The 17,971-nt window shown below is 40.1% G+C and overlaps 1 protein-coding gene across 1 annotated transcript in view; it reads left to right on the forward strand.

The window, feature by feature from the left end:
• The window catches only part of LOC104077708 (histone acetyltransferase p300-like), a gene marked incomplete at its 3' end in the record, with an annotated part of 31,388 nt that overhangs the window by 550 nt on the left and 12,867 nt on the right, over positions 1 to 17,971 (forward strand). The window contains 14 exon segments of the mRNA XM_009579027.1: positions 1 to 46; positions 567 to 783; positions 2,877 to 2,954; positions 4,320 to 4,429; positions 4,927 to 5,082; positions 6,203 to 6,646; positions 7,162 to 7,350; positions 8,030 to 8,186; positions 8,754 to 8,872; positions 10,130 to 10,369; positions 10,932 to 11,020; positions 13,487 to 13,567; positions 16,124 to 16,180; positions 17,617 to 17,694. Coding sequence (XP_009577322.1) covers positions 1 to 46; positions 567 to 783; positions 2,877 to 2,954; positions 4,320 to 4,429; positions 4,927 to 5,082; positions 6,203 to 6,646; positions 7,162 to 7,350; positions 8,030 to 8,186; positions 8,754 to 8,872; positions 10,130 to 10,369; positions 10,932 to 11,020; positions 13,487 to 13,567; positions 16,124 to 16,180; positions 17,617 to 17,694 — 2,061 coding nt within the window.

The raw sequence follows: 17,971 nt of genomic DNA on the forward strand, positions 1-17,971 counted from the left end.
TGCTCGGAAGTTGGAAGGGAATATGTATGAATCGGCCAACAGCAGGGTGAGATGCCATCGTCTGTCATGCAGTCGCACGTGTCTCTGCCTTGATCCCATAGTGGTTGGGGAGGAAGAGGGGTGAAAGCACAGATGAGAGTCTCAGGCTGAGGAAGCGTGTGTCCAGGGGCTGCTGGATGGGGTCTAGGAACCAGCCAGCTGCAGGCTTCTGCCTGGGTGTGCCGGGAGTCGGGGTGCTGCCTGTCAGGGTGTGCTGTGCCTGAGACTTCTCGGGATTCCTTGAAGGCAGCCTGAAGCTCTTCACCGTGATTCTCCCAAACAAGTGTGGACATGAGAAGAGAAATCATAGAATCATAGAATCATAGAATCATAGAATCATTAAGGGCAGTGCCCCTTTTTGCCCTCCTGTGTCTGCCCGGCAGCCCCTGCAAAGGGAGGGCCACCCCCACCCAAGCCAAAATGTGTGTGTGGAAGGCTGTTTTCCAAGCTTGGATCACTGGGACCTGTTGCCTTTACTTAGTACGTGTTTGTCGTCTCCTTTCCTGACTTGTATTGCTCCCTGACAGGCAGAGTACTATCACTTGCTAGCAGAGAAGATCTATAAGATTCAGGAGTTGGAGGAGAAACGAAGAACCAGGCTGCAGAAGCAAAACATGATCCCAAATGCTCCGGGCATGCCAAAAAAAAAAAAGCAAAACATGATCCCAAATGCTCCGGGCATGCCACAGGCTCCCATGAATCAAGGGCCCAACATGGGACAGCCCCAGCCAGGGATGTCTGCAAGTAAGAACAGTTGGGTTATGACTACCTGGTGCAGGGGAATTGTGTAATGTCATTTTAGTAGGCTGGTGACCACTTTACCCTTCTTGTTTCACAGATACCTGGCTTGCTCAAAGTAAAACAGAACTTTCTTCCCTGTGTTCAGAAGTACTTGCAAAAATCTTTGCTTTGCTTATGTGTTTATTAATGACCATAGATTATCTAAAAGCATTTAGTGTTGTGAACAAGTTGAAATACTATAAGCCTTTATGCTTACTTTGAGGGTGGAGGGAATGGAGATTAAGTTGCATCTTTAACGTTGTAGAACTTCAGTCTCATTAGGTTCACCTTTAGAATTAATTGATGTAAAGATAAGTTCTAAGTTACTATAAGAGAAATACATTTTCGTAATATTTAATTGTGTAGTGTTTAAAATGATCATCACTATTACTGTTGTTACTAAACAGAGTATGGTGATTGGAGTGCTTTGGTATTTATGCCTTTGAAAGTTTAGATAGCGCTTGTTCTGTGCACATTTGGTTTTTTCGGACAAAGGGCCTTTCCAGCATGCAATGAAAACCAGATTTCACTTTTTTCCCCATGCAGCTGTCTTCTATTTCACAGTAGTTCTGTTACTTTAATTAATCTTCCTAATGCTAAACAGATTATTATTATTAGGTTCCCTGCTAAGCATGCATTTGTATATTAGAATAAAATTGACTTTGGAGAGGAGTCAATGATCAGATCTATCATGCTGCTAAAAAGTGTAATGTCTCTTTACAACATTAGGAAGGGATGAGGCGCTGTAGGCTGTTGTGTATCGTGTATCTAGTATATTTTTATTTGGGTAACAGACGAAAACAGGTAACACTAGTTATTGTGGATGATACTTTTAGTTAGAAAGTGGAGAAAGGCATCTGCTGACATTGTAATCTTGTATTTCCGCTTAAGTCCTGTAAATAATTGAAATACAGGATTTTGAACTGTACATTTCTAAATAGAATTGCTTCCCTTACTCAGATTTAACTGTAAAAGAGAACTAATATTTTACCAACTATTTGAGCCAAAATCTGCCTTAAGATGATTCGCCGCCCCCTCCCCCCCGTGATTCTAGATTGACAACTCTGGGGACTGAAATAGTCTTTCTTAAAACTAAGTGCAACAGTTCGGCAAACATACTTTCTAAAGCACACACCACACCACCCCCGACTCTCTCCTGAGAGCTTCCTTCTCAGGAGAAAAGTATTTTCTCCTTCATTCATTCAGTCCTGCATGTTCTTAGATACTTTACAGTTAAGGATTTAGTTCTTAAGACATCTCATGGGAACAGATGTCTAACTGTCACTGACACTGTAATAAGTTGCCTAAGAAGATAGGGTCAAAACTTGAATTAGTCAACTGAGGAGACAAAAAACTTCCTGGATTTTTCTAACACTGCAGAAAGATCCAGTAGCTCCTGGCATATGCTACAAGAATCTTAATCTGAGTCCTTTTTCTCCTGCTTAAATTTGAATGTATCTTGGCAAATGCAGCTCTAGGTCTTTATGCTTGAAGTCAGAACACGATTTACCAAGATGCATTACCAAGATCCAAGAAAGATTCTTAAAGGTTGATGCTGTAACTTCTGTAGAATGTTGATCTTCAGCGGTAGATGTGACACTTTTTGTTATTTATCATGTACTCCACTAGTTCTCAAACTTCAGAGCTTTGATAAATACTCTGTTGAACCATATAGTTTTCATAGTGTTTTAAATCTAGAGGTGCAGTAACAGTGTAGAGTGGTCTGTAGAAGTTCTTGTGGTCTGGAACGTTCTTGAGCTTGTCATTGTACCTCGATAACATACTTCAAATTTGTCCTCAATTTCTGAAAGCTGATTCTAAGTCAGAGGATATTTCTGTCAATGGGATATGCTTATATTTTCAAGGAAGTTTCTGGTTTTGCTTCACATTTTGAGAACTCTTCAAGGGTGCTTGGAGTTACTGGACTGTGTCCGCACTTTTTTGTTTGTTTTACATGTGGGTTTTAGTGTGTAATTCTCACCAAAATGTACGGTAGATAAAACCAAACCAGGTGGTCTTCTAAATGCCATAATCTTATTCCAATATCTTTTTTCCAGATGGTCCTCTTCCCGACCCAACCCTGATACGTGCCAATGTGCCAAATCAGATGATGAATCGCATGCAGGCACAGCCAGGTAAATATTTGAAGAAAATTCGCTACTGTGATTTTGAAGGAATCTTGGAATTGGGCAGCTCTTGATGAAGTGTCATAGCCTTTGTTTCACCTGCAGTTTTCCCCTTTGATTAAGAAAATAGCTGTCTATATTGTGTAATACTTACATAAGTAAGCCCTCAGCACAAGAAAGACATGGACCTGTTGGAGTGGGTCCAGAGGAGGGCCACGAAAATGATCAGGCGGATGGAATGCCTCTCCTATGAAGAAAGGCTGAGAGAGTTGGTGTTATTCAGCCTGGAGAAGAGAAGGCTGTGGGGAGACCTTATTGCAGCCTATCAGTACTTAAAGGGGGCTTATAAGAAAGATGGGGACAAACTTTTTAGCAGGGCCTGTTGCCACAGGACAAGGGGGAATGGTTTTAAACTAACAGAGGGTAGATTTAGACTAGATATAAGGAAGACATTTTTTACAATGAGGGTGGTGAAACACTGGCACAGGTTGCCCAGAGAGGCGGTAGATGCCCCATCCCTGGAAACATGCAAGGTCAGGTTGGACGGGGGTTCTGAGCAACCTGATCTAGTTGAAGATGTCCCTGCCCACGGCAGGGGGGTTGGACTAGATAACCTTTAAAGGTCCCTTCCAACCCAAACTATTTTATGATTCTATAACTATCTCTATATATAATATACAGAAAAAACTATCTCTCTCTCTCTCTAGCATTTCATGATCTTTTGAATTTAAGAGCTGCATGTTAGCTGCTTGCTTTGTTAAATAAAGAACTTGTTGCTTTTGGAACTTCTGATTGTGTGAACTTAGGTCAGTCAAACATGGTAGGCCTCTCCAGCTTAGATGAGGACATCTTGGTGGCAGATGGAAGATGAGAATTATTGCTCAGAAGGAAGGGGCAAAACCTTTGTTACATATTCAAGAAGTATTGTAGCCAACATATGAAGTACTTAAGGAAGTGAAGATAAAGTTTGGGATTCAATAAGTGAATTTCTAATATATAATTAAGATAATGCAGCTTTCTGTAGAAAGTCGATCTTCAGCAGTAAATGTGACACTTTTGGTTATTCATCACGTACACCAGTAGTTCTCAAACTTCAGAGTTTTGATAACAGTGGAAACAAGTCTTTTGGGGGAAAAAAACCTAGTCTGTATTCTGAAGGAGTATGGTAGCTTGGACACTTTATATTTAAAATTGTTCCATGTAACTAGTTGATAGAAGGAAATATTTCCTTTATACTATTGCATGCTTGAAAACTGGTTGCTAGAAAATGAAATTAGAAAGAAACTGACAGCATTTCTTTTCCAAATGTTGAATGGTGCCCAAAGGAGAATTCAGGCCTTTGTTTATAACTGGTTTTTTGGCACAAACGCACAGGAATGAATCAATTTGGCCAGATGAACATGCAGCTGTCACCAATGGGACCCCGGCAAACCCCTCCTCTTCAGCACCCTGGACAGCTAAGCCAGGCTGGGGCCATGAACCAGGTCAGTGTGCATTTTGTCCAGCATGTTGAGCTCATAGGTTTGCTTCTGTTGGTTGTGGCTTCCTTAAAATAAATAAATAAATTTTAAAAAGAAATTTTAAAAATCAAGCATTATTTCTTCATTCTCTTGACCCTTTGGTTCCTCCTTTTGCATCTCCACTGAAAAATTTGTCTGGTCTATGACAAGCCTTTAAATCTTGGTGGTAAAAATTGCCTAAAAATTAAGTTTAACTGGCTTTTTGTACTGTTGCATCCTTAAAACAAGGAAGATAAATCTTAAGTCACAGTCCCAATCTGAAATGAATATCCTTTTCCTTAGCTTACAAGAGAAATCATAATAACTTCTGTCTTTTGAGAGGAGCTGTACGTAGGCTTTCCACATTGTATCCTACAGATAAGGGGCAAGCATCAATTTCTGCAGCAAGACAAATGTTTTTTGTAAAATATTACGGAAGTGTACGCACATTGGGTGAAATGAGTTCCTTTCTTCTCCAACAGATGGGATTTCCTTCACGTATGCAGCAGCCAGGAGTTGGCCAGCCTTCTGGTCAGAATCAGTTTCTACAACAGACCCAGTTCCCTGCTTCTTCCCCGGGAATGAACACAGCGAGCATGCCTATGACTCAGCCTGGCAATCAGACACCAGTTTCTCAAGTAAGTTTCTGGTTTCTGGAAGTGGTGTCAGTGGCCTCTGTCATATACTGGTTTCGTTGTTCAGTTAGTAGTAATGGCAGAGAACTTGTTTTCTCAAGATTCTTTTGGAATTATAGTCAACTGAGTTCATTTATTGAGATTCTGCATTTTCCTGATGTAGCACTGGGAATGGCAGGGGTGAAACATTGTTGGCTTGTTCTCAGGCTTAAGTTTAAGCGTGACAGAGGAATTTTTTTAAGTTTGGTTTCATGGAGCAAAGAAGAAATTGTTACTCAGCATGCAGTAGTTAAGAATTTCTTGCTTAACAACGAGGCAGCAGAGCCTGAGAAATTAAGAGATCGTGGAAGAATAAATCATAAAAAGGCATGTCTACCCAGGACCAATGTGTGTTACTGGCTTTGGGGGATAGGAGGGTTATCACTACTGAAGGTCTGAACTTACAGTCTAGCAGTTTCCTTTCTGTCCTTTCCCTCTCCCTTTTCAGCAAGAACCTTTCAGGCCAGGAAGAAGTAGGGAACGTCAGTTTGCTTCTCGTTGATGCTTCTTCCTAGTTTGCAGGCAAGATTATTGTGGAGTGACAGCTTTTTTCCTTGACCGATACAATTTTTTTTGTAATCTCGTAATGGTACAGTTACAGCTGTACTTATTTCTGATGATAAATTCAGTTTCTAGTCTTGGGGGTGGGGGCATGGGCATTTGTGTATTTGAATGCAATTTTTCACTGTGGTGCATTGTCCCATATTCAGGATGTCCAAATCTGCAGTTTTAGAAAGAAATGTTTTGCAAAGTGGGAGTGTAGGTGTGCCATTCTTTAAACATATCAACAAGTATACGTTATTCTATTGAAACTTCTCTTTTAGAGCTGAATAAACTTTAAAACAGCTTTATGTTCATGTGGAGCAAAATAAATTGAGTAGACCGTTTCTCCTTTTGAAATAGAGTTTTTTAAAAAAAAAACAAAAACAAAAACAAAAAAAACCCAAAAAAACAAAACACAACAAATAGTTTGTCACATTTTTAAAAGTATGCCAGTAACTGTGGGAAAGCAGCCGCCATTTGACAGTAATTCCTCTCCTTTTCTATTTCAAGTCATTGCAAATATGTACTTGTTTTCCCGCAGGCACAAATGACCAGCGCTTCCTGTCCTGTGAATTCTCCTGCAATGGCTCCAGGTTCTCAATGGAGCCATATTCACTGCCCACCTCTTCCACAGCCTCCCATGCACCGAAATTCTCCTTCTCCAGTACCTAGTCGAACCCCAACACCTCACCACACGCCCCCAGGCTTGGGATCACAGCAACAGCAGGCAGCAGCAGCAGTTGCCACCACTGCCCCCACACCTACTCCTCAGGCAATGCCACCTGGACCACAGTCACAAACTATGCACCCCCCTCAAAGGCAGACTCCAACGCCTCCGCAGGCACAGCTGCCTCCACAAGTCCAACCTCCAGTTCCAGTTACCCCTTCTGCAGAGCAACAGCAGCAACCCTTGTCACAGCAGAGCACGACTGCATCTGTTCCCACACCAACAGCACCACTGCAGCCTCAGCACCCCACAACACCTGTAAGGAAATACTTTAATTGTGCTTTCCCTGCAAATGTTTAAGTGTAAGGTTTAATTTTCAGTTGGTCATTATTTTTGTGCGAGTCTGTGATAATGGAGGTAGCTCCTGGCATATTTAATATCAAAATAGGTTTGGGAAGTAACCTTTTTGCATCAAGACAAGTCTATAGATCATCTGGTGTTTCCAGAGAGGGAGTATTTTTCAGAATTCTAATGCATGTTTTGAAAATCACTGTGAAACATGGATGAGGTCTTTAGTTATGTATACATATGCATAGTGGTGGTGTACAGTAGGGAAACAGTAATTTTCTGTATACTAGGCCTTCCAGTGCATGTTTCTGTTGCGTGTTTTTCTGTAATTGGAGTTGTATAGCAGTACGTTCTTAGGTGAAGCAAGTAGAAGGATTAGAGTATGTTTAAACTTGGTGGGAACGTCGTATAGGTAAAAGGTAGATTAGAGAAAGAAAAATAAGCTCACTAGAAGCCTGTTTGTAACGTGTGTTTTGTTCCCTCAGCTTTCACAGCCAGCCGTAAGCATTGATGGGCAGGTATCCAACCCCCCATCCACCAGCAGCACAGAGGTGAACTCCCAGCAGACTGTTCCAGAGCAGCAGCAGGCACCCTTGCAGGAAGTGAAAATGGATATTAAAACAGATGAAGGGGAACCAGAACAAACAGAGCTGCAAATGGAGGAGAAATCCGAGGTGAGATTGTCGGCCAGCTGTTGGGTAGAACATCTTTAGTGCTACTAGATGCTTTCTGTCTCCATGCAAGCCATTCCTTCCAGAGTTCAGTGAGAGCTGTAGGTGCTACCTGCTGCTGCTGTTTTGATTGTCGTCTTCCTCTACTTCTTCCTAAAGAAGTGTCTCTGTTTTATTGTGAAATGGTGGTAGAAGCCAGTGGCCACAGGAAGGACCATGATAATGTGGTTCAGCTGTGAGGTTTTTTGGTAAATGCCAGTGTAAGAGGGCACTCAGGTCAGTCCTTCGGATGTTATTGGCAGCTGTTAAATGTTAGAATAGCGGATATGTACATGATGGGCTGCTTTACTGGGCTCTGACAACTTGTCACTGAGGACAGCTAAGAGTGTGGCTGCCAGCAGCATCACCCTGGCAGCTGCGGTATATGAGAGACTGTCAGACCTGCCTGAAGAGCTGGATGAATACCTGTCTGCCTATTGCAGCTCATCATTGCTACTACTGCAATGTTTAAAGATGCATTATAGCACATCTGCTCAAGTTTTAGGCAAGTTTTGACTACAAAGTAGATACCCTTAATCCTAGGGAAGAGTGGTGGGCGGGATGGCAGATCGGTTTAAAGGACAGAAATGTGGATGGGTGACTTCACAGGAGATTAAGTGACAGGCTCCAAACTACTTTCCAGGTTAAAGTAGAACCAGTTGTGGAGGAATGTAAACCAGACCCAATGGAACAAGAAGAGAAGAAATCCGAAGTGAAGACTGAAATACCAGAGGGAGAAGAAAGACCCTCTACTCCAGCTACTCAGTCTTCTCCGGCAGCTGGGCAGTCTAAGAAAAAAAGTAAGTAGGAACACTGTTTTGACTGAAATTCACTGCATCTCCCTAGAGAAATCTGCGGGGGGAAAAAAACCTGAGCTTTCTTCATTGGTACTCAGTAGGCTTATATGGATTGTTATTTGTGGCTTTTGGACAAAAATGTCTACTAACACACGTGCTTGTAATTGGCTTTGGGCAAGTTCTTTAAGGCTCTAGTATTAGTAAGCCTTAGTAAAATTGTCGCTACAATAGAGATTTGAAATACTGCTCAGTTACAGATTTTCTAGACAAGTTTTTTCTCGGTACCTCAGAGGGGGGCCGTATTTGGAATGTAAACCAGCTCTATTAAATTTAGCGGTGTCTTCCTATGATAAAAACAAGATTCTCTTTAATATTTTGGCCATCTCTGTGTGTCCAGGTGATCATTTTAATATCCTCCTCAGAACTCAGTGTTGCAGAGGATAAACAAGCCATGCTAAGTAACTTAAACCCATTGTCTGTAGTCTTTTTCCACAGACCTCACATTTTCCAGCAGGTTTCTTCCTTACAGCTGTTTCTGCTATCTTTCTAATGTTGATTGTTTTTCAAAAGTTTTCAAGCCAGAAGAGTTGCGGCAGGCGCTTATGCCAACACTGGAGGCACTTTACCGTCAGGATCCAGAGTCTCTTCCATTTCGACAGCCTGTGGATCCCCAACTACTAGGAATTCCTGTGAGTATCTTAGCAAGATACTTCCCTGGCTTTAATTCAAAACTACTATATTATGACTTACCTGTCTGAGAACAGCTTAAGTCCGTCTTGTTAATATTTTTATATTGATGCATTTGAAGAGGTTTAGCTTAGGCAGGAACATACAATGTCTGACTTAGGAAAGTTTGTTTTTTCAAAAGTTTGTTCGGTTCTGTGTTCCTTTTGCTAACTAAGCAGGTATACCATACATTGAAGTGATTACCAACAGATCCCTGGTGCTGTGTGGGCTTTTTATGGATGTTGCTTCATGTTGTGATGCTTCTATTGCTGAATTCCATCGTTTCTCATTATAGATAAAACTTGGCTGAATATGTGGGAAGTTAAGCAAATCAAGATCACTTTAAAAAAAATAAATCCATCAATGATTATTAATCTGTTATAAGCAAGGAGGAGACTATTCAACTTCTAGTTTTTGTTTAGGTCGAATTTTCTGCTTGTTTTAGAATTGTCTTCAGAAGACATTACTATCCTTCAAGGATCTGTGTGTTAAACTCTCTGGATTGACCACACAAGTTTACTTTTTTATACACAAATATGTATACATAAAAGTCTACTTAGGTGCTTTGGGCAACATTTTTTACCTGGAAGGTTTTTTGTTTGGTTTTGGTGTGGGTTTTTTTAGGATAGATACTGCAAAAATTCAAGGCCTGCCGAATTATAAGCAGGCATAAATGTTGCTAATATTCTTTAACAACCTCTCAATCGGCTGTCATATACTGAGGACTTTTGTAGGAGAAGTGGTTCTGTGACTGCTGAGGGGGGTTTGGAAAAAGGCATTCTTTAGAGGAAACATGGTATCTTTCATCATCTAATAAAGTTATTTCTTTTTGTTTATTAGGTTGTCTGGTCTACTAAAAACAGTTGCTTTCTATTAATGCTCTTGTGTATAGCCTCAGATCACAGTGGCTGCAAAAACATTGCCATTTCCTACTTCTTGTAATACTTGTTTTGCTGACTAAAATTACAGTGGCTTTGTTTCATCAGTGGAAGAGCAATAGAGCCTGAGAAATAAAGGAATAATGAAAAGGAAGCACTGGGGAGTGATATGGTATTGCTTAGAGATTTCATTGTATGTCACAAGCAGTTTGACAATCAAGTCAGGGAGGAACCTGTTTTTCTTGATGTACTGCAGAAGAATTTATATGCTGAGAATGCACATGCTGTCATGTCACAACGTAGCTCTGTGGTAGTGTTTTGATACGCTGCGTATTCCTGCAGGATTATTTTGACATAGTGAAGAACCCCATGGACCTTTCTACTATCAAGAGGAAGCTAGACACAGGGCAGTATCAGGAACCGTGGCAATATGTAGATGACATCTGGCTCATGTTCAATAATGCCTGGCTGTATAACCGCAAAACATCCCGGGTATATAAGTACTGTTCCAAACTGGCAGAGGTGTTTGAGCAAGAAATTGACCCAGTTATGCAGAGCCTTGGTTATTGCTGTGGAAGAAAGGTAAGAAAATAACTGGTTTTAGTCTGCTGCTTGCTTCCTGGTATTGAAGGGGGGGGAAATACAGCAGTTGCAGTTGTTAGCAGTTACGGCGTGTCAAAAATTTTAAAAGTTTACCAGGATTTAGCAATCCTGAGTAATCTGACTGAGGTTTTTATGGATCTTCTGTCTAGTGTTTAAATTATCTATTCGTATATAAGCCCTTGGGGGAAGAAAGTCAGTAACTGAAGGCTTATTTTGATTAGGGTGAACCCATTTGCTATTGCAAATTAAACAGATGTGTTCTTGTTACTGCAGAAGAAGAGCTCTCTATTTCACTATATATTGAGACTGTGGATTTCCATTGTCTTGTTTTGATATGCTTTCCATCTTTGGAGAAGAGCTAACCTGAGAATAACAGACCACCAAACATTTTTTGTGACTCTAGCACTTCATACACTTGCTGTACTGTGAGATCTGTGCACAGAATAAGGTGGAAACGATCATTGTCTGGGTCACACTTGCTTCCCATGGAGGGCAAGTGAAAACATGTATAAGTACTAAGACAACCCATTCCACTTTGCAGTTGGAGTTCTCGCCACAGACTTTGTGTTGCTATGGCAAACAGCTATGCACAATCCCTCGAGATGCCACTTACTACAGTTACCAGAACAGGTAAGGAAAACTCATTTGGTGCGGTTTTGTGCATGCTGCAATCAATCTGTTAACAGGCGTGCATGTATTCACATACACATCCTCTTTATATTTGTACACCTTTGTTTTAAGATAAAAACTTGCTGGAAGTGCCCTTGAATAGTTTATCTTCTGTGTTAATGATTTCTTTCTGTAAAAAGAAATCACTTCTTTCACTGCAGTCTTTGCTCTTCCTCTTTTGTTTGCAGAAACATGATGTTTTACTAAATTTTTATCCTGCAGTTAATTAAATCTTCAGTTATCTACAAATCATATATACAAGTCTGTTGTTTTTTTTTTTCCTATCATGTAGCAGTATTTTTCATGCAGAACACTGAATAAACTATGCAGCAAGTATATTAATGCTCGTAATACATATTATACTTGGCAAGTTTTTGTTTTTCTCATGTTAACGCTGAGGAGCAAACTTATTTTTGTGGTGTAAATCTTCATTGGAAGACTTGTGTATTCAGGTCTTCAGTAGATTGATGCTTGCTTTTTCTCCCCGTTTCCTTAAGGGAGTTGTCTTGCAGTAGCTGTCAGCAGTTGTGTAAAGTGCTGTCACTTCTACAGCTCTTTTGAATATTTTTTTTTTTTTTTGACTTGGGGTTTATTAAAGGATTTAAACCTATTTGACTTCTGAAGGAAGGTTTCTTGCTAAGTGTCTCTTTGCCAATTGAGGAAGTGAGGCAGGAAGAAGCAGGGAAATACATGCTATAACACTCCCATATTCCCTGGCCTGTCACCAGAATGCGCCTATTAGAGCAGAGGGCTGGTTACCTGCAAACTATGTCACCTCCATCAGTTTATTTCCTGCTGTGCATTCTTTCCAACACCTTAAACAAACAAAAAACCCCCAAACAACAAAAACACTAAGGCTTTTACCTGAAAGCCAAGAAGATTTTGCAAGAATTGTAGTTTTCTTAAGCACCTGGTCAGGTGAAAGCAACCAAAGAGCTACAGGAGTTATATCTTAACCTTCTTAGGCTTCATAAAGGTTTATAGCAGCAAATGGAGGTTTTTAGGAGTGAAGAAGTAGAAAATAAGCTCATGGTATCCCATAATAACTATTGTGGTTTTAGACTTATATAGTGTAGACCTTTTCGTATCATAAGTCAGTATCTCCTGCTTACGTTTATCTCTGGGCAAGCACTAAATGGACCAAAAAACTAGTATTAAAAAAATGTGACATGCTTTACATGTTTTCGAACATTAGAAGGGAATGTTTGCACTAGAACTTGTGTAAATTATGTTATATACACACATGCATATAGAGACTAAAATGTACAATTCCAGAAGTACTATTCTCTGCATTATCTCAGATGAAAATTGGGAGAGAAGGTTAAGAGACCTGGTTCTTTTTTAGCTTAACAGCTGCTATAGTGTTGGTTTGTGTGGCTTTATTATAAACTTGTTTGAATTTTCTTTTATTTCTTTTTATTTTTAGATGTCTTGTGCACTCAATTAACATGCCTTAGTAATGGAGAGGCCACAGTTTTAGAACATTTTTGAGGGCTGGGGTAGAATCTTGAATCAATCACTATTTTATTCAAGTGTAAATCAAATCTCTCTGTAATGCTTGCTGTATTGGTACCCAGACTGTTCTACATTCAAACTGGGCTGTGGCAGAATCATAATGATGTAGGGCGTTATGTAGTTAATGTCAGGTATTTAGTTAACATACAATTTGACAGTTCTGCAATTAATGTCTGTAAGATTTTGGGGACAGATTTTATTGTTCTTTAAGCTTCTGATGTTTAGCTTTCCCTTTCAACTGGGAGAGAATCCTGTGGCCTTTCAGCATTTATACATTTAAGATGGAAGACTATCCCTCTTCCATTGATCTCCTGCAGATCCTCCTGCCAACAGAACTGCTGTGCTGATGTACAAGTCAGAGTAGCAGTTCTTCCTTCCTTCCTTCTGCTCTTTACCTTTTCTCATTTTAATTCTTTGCTGTACGTGGCATGGATTATTAAAATGAAGAGGGTATGGGTATGCTAAAATGGAATACTCTTGTTTAATTTGCTTTAATCATCTGCTGCTTGTGAACCCATTTGAGAGATTTAATGCTAATCTGTGCTTTGCCTTGGCTTTCTGCTTTGTGTTGTCTTGTCCTGCTTCTATGTTTTTGGTTTTTGTCCTGCAAACCCCCATTTCTTTGTTTGTTCGTGTGTGTGTTATTTTTTTATTTCTCCTTCATGCTTGTCATTGTCTGCACTTGGCTTTGATTGCGCAAAAAAAAAAAAAACACAAACCAAAAAACCAAACCAACCAAACACAATGTGGGGCCCATAAATCTGCATCATTGAATATCCTTGTCGCCGTTGATGACCTGCTCTCTGCTCCTGTCCCTTCCTTGGCCTGCTGTGATTGGTGGCTCCGTTGCTTGGCTTGGGCTGTGTTGTGTGGACGGAGCAGTTCACCCAAATATGGCCTTCTTGCTGACAGGTATCATTTCTGTGAGAAGTGCTTCAACGAAATCCAAGGGGAGAGCGTTTCTCTGGGAGATGACCCATCACAACCTCAAACGTGAGTTACTTGTGTTTGCTTGGGCTGTGCATTCATAAGCTGTGTCATGGTCTATAGTGCTTTCTCAGAGGGAAGGAGTTCAGTTTTAGGTAACCCTTGCTGTTTGTAGGCTAGTAGAGGGTGGACCAGATATTCTTTGTAAAGCCTGGACTTGTGCTATAGAATTTTTTATTTTATTTTATTTTTTCTTTAAAATCTGGACTGACTGAACTGTAGTGAGAAATAAGCACTTAATGCTTAAAATCGCAACTATACCAATAGAGGGGAAAAGAGAATCACTTTTTTCCTGAAAAAACGTGAAAGTACTCTACTGGAGAAAAATAACCATACCTGCAGGCAGGTAGGTGACAGACATAGTTTGAAAGAGTCAGGTGTACCATTCTGTTTATAGACTGGCTATGCTATTAAACTTGTATTCAACTTCAGATTGTTTTTCATCCAAATCAGAACCAGGCAACCTCCTTTTGCCATACAAATATTTTACTCTTGGAGTGCCATCAGCTTATGAGAAGTACTGTGCAGTTGTTGAGGAGATCACTGTAAAAGGCCGTGCATTGATTTAGTTGCCTTTTCCATGCTGGTGGCAAACTGTTGGGACAGTCTTTCATTTTGCTGTAACCTCCTCACGCCCCCAAAAAAACCCCTTGAAACAGAATTTTGGGAGACTAAGGAAATCCTTGAGGGACAGATGAGTGCCAAGCAGTTACTCTTCAAGCTGTTGAAGAAAGCTCTTTGCAGGGAGGGCATTGCAGGAACACTGCAGATAGAAGGAATTGAGGAACTTAGGAAAGTCTGAAGCCAGGGGGAGAGTTGTCAAAGTTGGTAGTTGGACAAACTCAGTTAACTTTCCGTTTCACTGGAAGTAGAAGTTGTATTTAGTGGCATGTTACCAAATCCTGGTCGCGCTGATGGATGTATCTAGAACAGTAGTGAAAGAATCCATTGGAGCTTGGGAAGATGTAGGAGCGCATCTGCCTTTCTGGAAGGAAAAAGGAAGAAATAACGTTCATATGCTGGTCAATACAATGGGCCATGTCCCTGTGGATAGTATGGATTACTACTCTACTAGAAGCAAAGACCCAAAGTTTAATCAACATTGTCCAGTTTTGTTAATGTGGGATGTGAGATATGAAGTACTTTCATATGAGAGAAGCAAGTATCTATATACATGTAAATCTGTGTATAAATAAACATCAGATATGTTTGTATATAAATTTTTGTTTAGCTACTGAGAGAGTATGATCTTTCTCATATATGTAAGTTGGAATGGTTTGCCACAAACCTTTGAGTCAGCGTAGAAGGCAGCATAGAGTGCTTTTGATTTTTACACTAGATTTGAAAACACAGATGCTGGATACAAATTTTTTTTTCTTTTTCCCCAATAATGAAAACAATTAAAAGCTCTTTGAACACAAGCAACGGTAAGAATGTACTTCCAGCTCCTGGTATTCTTTTTCATAGCTGATTTAAATGCTTGGTTGTTGTGTAGTGAAAATGGAGGCTATAGGCTGCACATGAAGAGCAAGTACACTTTTGAATGTTCTCTTACCAGCTTACAGGCTTTCTTTTAGCAACTCATTTTACTGGGGCGTAGAGATCCTGCTCCCTTCCTCTCTTCCCACAACCTATAGTTAAAATGAACAAAAGCAAAAAAGATTAGTAATATATATGTTAGGTCCTGTTCACAGTTCTACTCACCATATTATAATAATAGTTTGAGGTAGTTGGGAGATTAAACCTTCCTCATTAATCTGATAAGGAGCTTGAAGTATTCTGCAGGTGGCACTACTGAGAATAAACACCGAAATAAAAGGATAGGAAGGTTAATGCACCTCAAGCAAGTTGGATTGGGTCTCTGTCATTGCTTCTCAGAGAAGCACATACTGATCATCTCATATTTTACAGCACTCTCTTCGGGGTAAATTCTCAGAGATCTGGGTGTTCTTGTGTGATTGTTCTAGACTATTTTGAACCAGATTGCAGTAAAAGATACCTGGGACCTCACTGTCAAAAAGATGGAATTTCTAGCCTTGCAAATGCTGTACGGAAAGTGTAGAGTAATGGCTGGGCTGGGGTTGCAGCGTTTGGAAGCTGAAATTTATCCTTTGAAGTTAATCTAGGAGGAGGGCTAGGGGAATCTGAAATAAGATAACCTACCTTTCTCAGTAATCAAAGATAATAGGAATTCTCTGCCTTCAGAGTATCAGAGGCATATCAAATAGTACTTTCACTATGAAATACTGATCAGACTGGTCCAAAACTTGTATGTCGGCAAGTTTTACCGTTTGTCCTGTAGTAAAACTGAATAAGGGAGCAATGTGGTTCTCTACAAGCTATTGTCCCATAGAAAAGAATGTTTTCCACGGGCAGACTCAAGGGTGGCATATACTTTAGTTATCTGTCACTTTGTGAAATACAACTCCTTTCCTTGTAGTGCCAGTGAGCGTTTAACAAATCTGCGTGCGACTTTTGTCTTGGTGTGTGGATGTCTGTGGTATGGCATGAATGTATGTTGTCGTGTGTTAAAACTGAGTTTTATTGCCTGTTTCTCCATAGCACGATAAACAAAGAACAGTTTTCAAAAAGGAAAAATGATACACTGGACCCTGAACTGTAAGTAACGCTGTCACACTTTGAATGATCCTCATTTCATTATAACTGTTTTGTAAAATACATGTTACTCATTCACCATCAGCTTTGTTTTTCAAAGTTTCCCAAATTTCAAGTAGCTCTGTTAGCCGGCAGGGGCTGCTCAGTTAGCAGCATATCTGGCATTCTGTCCTGAGAACCCAAACCACCACAGCTGTACTTGAGAAGTATGTAACACTGTACGTATGGGCCGAAATTAGTGCATTTTATTGTGTTGAATGTGGATTCAACAGAAGGATGAATGCAGATAACTCTGCTTTGAAACCCTGTTGTGGCAAATGCTCGAGTCCCAGAACTTATTTGGGTCATTTGGCAGTAGCTGGTACTGGTGGCTTTTCTAGTTGTCATATTTTACAGGCAGCTGTAGTAGAAGGAACAGTTGTTAAATTTGAATTGGCTGGTGGTTTTACACTGCTCTGGAAGCAGACCTGTAGACATTCAGTAAAGTTAAGATGATGGTGACTCAGCTGCTTTTCTTTATATTCCTGATGGTTTTTTTGAAGCCACTTCACATGTTCCTGCATTATACACCTATACTGCTACTCTGCAAACATTACCTCCATTCTCAAATTAAAGAGCGAAAAGGATATATATTCTTCCCACACCATCCTTCTAAGGGCAAAGGGTCAGCCAGTTCTTCTGTTTTACAAGGGCTGTGGGAAGGAGAGAATAGTAACTTGATTCATAGCTTTTCTTTCCCTTTGTTATAGTGAAGATGCAGCCTAACGGTAGAATACAAGCCTAACTTACAGTAATACATAAATAACAGCTATTCATTCAAAGTCTCAGAGTCTTATAAATAGACATATTCAAAAGGAGTCAGATTGTCCTGATACATGAAGCAACCTTAGGTATTTTGGAGAATTATATTCACCAGTATCTGTGAAGTAGACCATAAAACTTACCTCAGTTGTCCTTAAATCTCTGCTAGTCTTCTGAAAGTGACTTTGACATGGCTTCTGTTTTCTTCCTTCCCACCTTTCTGCAGTATATTTGCAATGTACCCCGGGCTTCAAGCATAGTGGGGCAATTAACAGCCAACTATTTCTCCTGGTTCTTCGCTTCTGAGACCTGTGAATCCATTTTCCTCTCTTCATTATAGCAACAAGCAGTTTACAGATTTTATCCTTAGAAGGGCTTCACTTTAAAAAAATGAGTGAAGCGGATGGCAGTAAGGCAAGCAAATGGTAATAATAATGTGTCCGTGTATAGTCTACCTGACTTGAGCTGATAGATTCTTAATTCATTCTGGAGGCTGTTCTCAGCATAGATGTGCCCTCTATGTTAAATAGGCTTAAGACCCTAAGTGCTAGAACTCCTCTAATGAAATGTAACAAAATACACAAGCAAGTAATGATACTACTAACCTTGCTTCCCTTCCCCCTTTTTTCCTTCTACAGATTTGTTGAATGTATAGAGTGTGGAAGAAAAATGCACCAGATCTGTGTTCTTCATAATGAGATAATCTGGCCTTCTGGGTGAGGAATTTCTCCTTCTTAAGCAGAGACTATATGCTAGATTTACTAGAGTTAGTGCATAAACTTCCTTATATTGGTTATATTTAAAAGAGTCTAATAGAAGAAGTTGCATTCCCACTTGAAAATCTTACAGAATATATATGGTAACATCAAATTTAGGCATCACATCTTACTGTGTTGTGTGTGAAGTTGTTTCTAATCTTAAATGTTTCTAACATTCCTGTGTATGGAAGAGGGCCTTTCAGCCTTATGTTTCAGCCTTTTATGTTTAAAGATA

This window comes from Fulmarus glacialis, unplaced genomic scaffold (genome assembly GCF_000690835.1).
Source record: "Fulmarus glacialis isolate BGI_N327 unplaced genomic scaffold, ASM69083v1 scaffold18080, whole genome shotgun sequence".
NCBI classification, from domain to species: Eukaryota; Metazoa; Chordata; class Aves; order Procellariiformes; family Procellariidae; genus Fulmarus; species Fulmarus glacialis.